A 1,486-nucleotide genomic window follows, 5' to 3' on the forward strand; every position below is an offset into this window, starting at 1 on the left:
GCCGCCCCACTTCCTGCACACCCTGCGGCGCCTGGGGCTGCCCGGGCACCAGGAGCCCTAGAACCCATGGTGGGACCCCCACCCCAGCCCACTCCCCCTCTGCTACTCCATTAAATACCCGACCGCTGCCAGGGTGGCTCAGTGCCTGTTTCTGTTCCTGGCACACATGGGATGCATCCCCCCAGCATTGCTGGGGCTGCCAGCCCCCTGTCCCAGGCAGAGCTGGTGATGGCAGCTGTGCCACCACCCCTGTGCCTGACCTGGCTCCCAGGGCAGGGGCACGGTGGTGTCACTGCTGCCAGGACGACTGCAGGCAGGCAGGAGCAGAGGTGGCTTTTCCCCTGCCCAGCTGCCGTGACAGCCCCAGTTCCTGCCCACAGCCCCGTTCCAGGTTCAGCCCCGGCCGTGCCCACACCGTCCCGCACACAGAGGGACAGAGCCAGGCTCCTTGTCACAGCCATGTTTGGCAGCCCCTGGAAGGGGTGGGCTGGGTGCCCCCACCAGCAATGGGGTCTGTCTGGGGTGGGGGGAGCTGGGTGCCACTGCGTCGCTCCAGCTGGGATGGGCAGGGCGCTGCTGCTGAGCCGGTCCCCTCCTGGGTGTCCTTCAATGTCGCAGTTCTTCTGTGTCCCCCTGGGACCCACCCTGTGCCTCCTCCCTGCAATGGGGCTTGGCTGCCCTGGGTAGGGCCAGGGGGTTCAAGCGCTGGGTGCCAGCCCAGGTGGGCGCAGCACCTCGGCAGGAGGGGGGGGGGGGGGGGGCCCGGGCAGGTGGGGTCGTTCCTGCGGTCAATGACCACACGCAGTGTGTCCCGCTGGACGCTGGCACACAGCCGGCTGGTCACTGCCGAGGAGGGGGCCATGGTGGGGCTGGCGTTGATCTCCAGCAGCCAGGGCTGGCAATCCTCCCCAAAGACAAAGTCAGCCCCATAGAGCTCAAAGCTGCCCTTGCGGGACCCCACCAGGTCCTGGGCGCTGCGCAGGGCACCCACCACTGCTGTCTTCATGCCGGGCACCATCACCTGGTGCCAGGCACCTGCCCGCCCCACCTGTGCCAGGTACACCTGGAGCTGCCGGCAGGACCAGATCTGGTCGGGGGGCAGCTGGGGGTGCCGGCCCCGCGCTGGCCTGCACTGCTTCTGGATGGAGACATTGCAGAGGTGCCGGGCACTGGGGCAGGGAGAGCGGGGCTGGGTCAGTGGGGTGCCAGTGGGTGCTGGGGTACCGGGGTCCAGTGCAGGGGTCACTCACGGGTCCAGGTGGTGCAGGGAGAAGGGCTGGGAGCAGAACCGCAGGTAGCTCTCGCGGTAAAACCAGACGGTTAGTGGGTTCCAGCTGGTCACCAGGAACCATTGCCGGACATCAAATTTGGTGCCAAAGATGAGCAGTGGCCGCTCCACGTACTTCTGCACCACCCACTCACCAGCCCGCGATGAGGGGGCTGCGCAGCCCCCCGCCAGCCGCCGCACCCCCCCCCGCTGCGCCAC

At 68.4% G+C, this 1,486-nt stretch overlaps 1 protein-coding gene across 1 annotated transcript in view; it reads right to left on the bottom strand.

The window, feature by feature from the left end:
* Positions 1-606: 606 nt before the first annotated feature.
* Positions 607-1,486, bottom strand: part of LOC104134767 (tubulin monoglycylase TTLL3) — a 3,985-nt gene continuing 3,105 nt past the window's right edge. The window contains 3 exon segments of the mRNA XM_035903814.1: positions 607-679; positions 735-1,169; positions 1,251-1,486. The exon segment at positions 1,251-1,486 is cut by the window's right edge and continues 86 nt beyond it. Of these exon segments, the coding sequence (XP_035759707.1) occupies positions 607-679; positions 735-1,169; positions 1,251-1,486 (744 nt within the window).

Source organism: Egretta garzetta, unplaced genomic scaffold (genome assembly GCF_000687185.1).
Source record: "Egretta garzetta isolate BGI_Z169 unplaced genomic scaffold, ASM68718v1 scaffold91, whole genome shotgun sequence".
Taxonomy (NCBI): domain Eukaryota; kingdom Metazoa; phylum Chordata; class Aves; order Pelecaniformes; family Ardeidae; genus Egretta; species Egretta garzetta.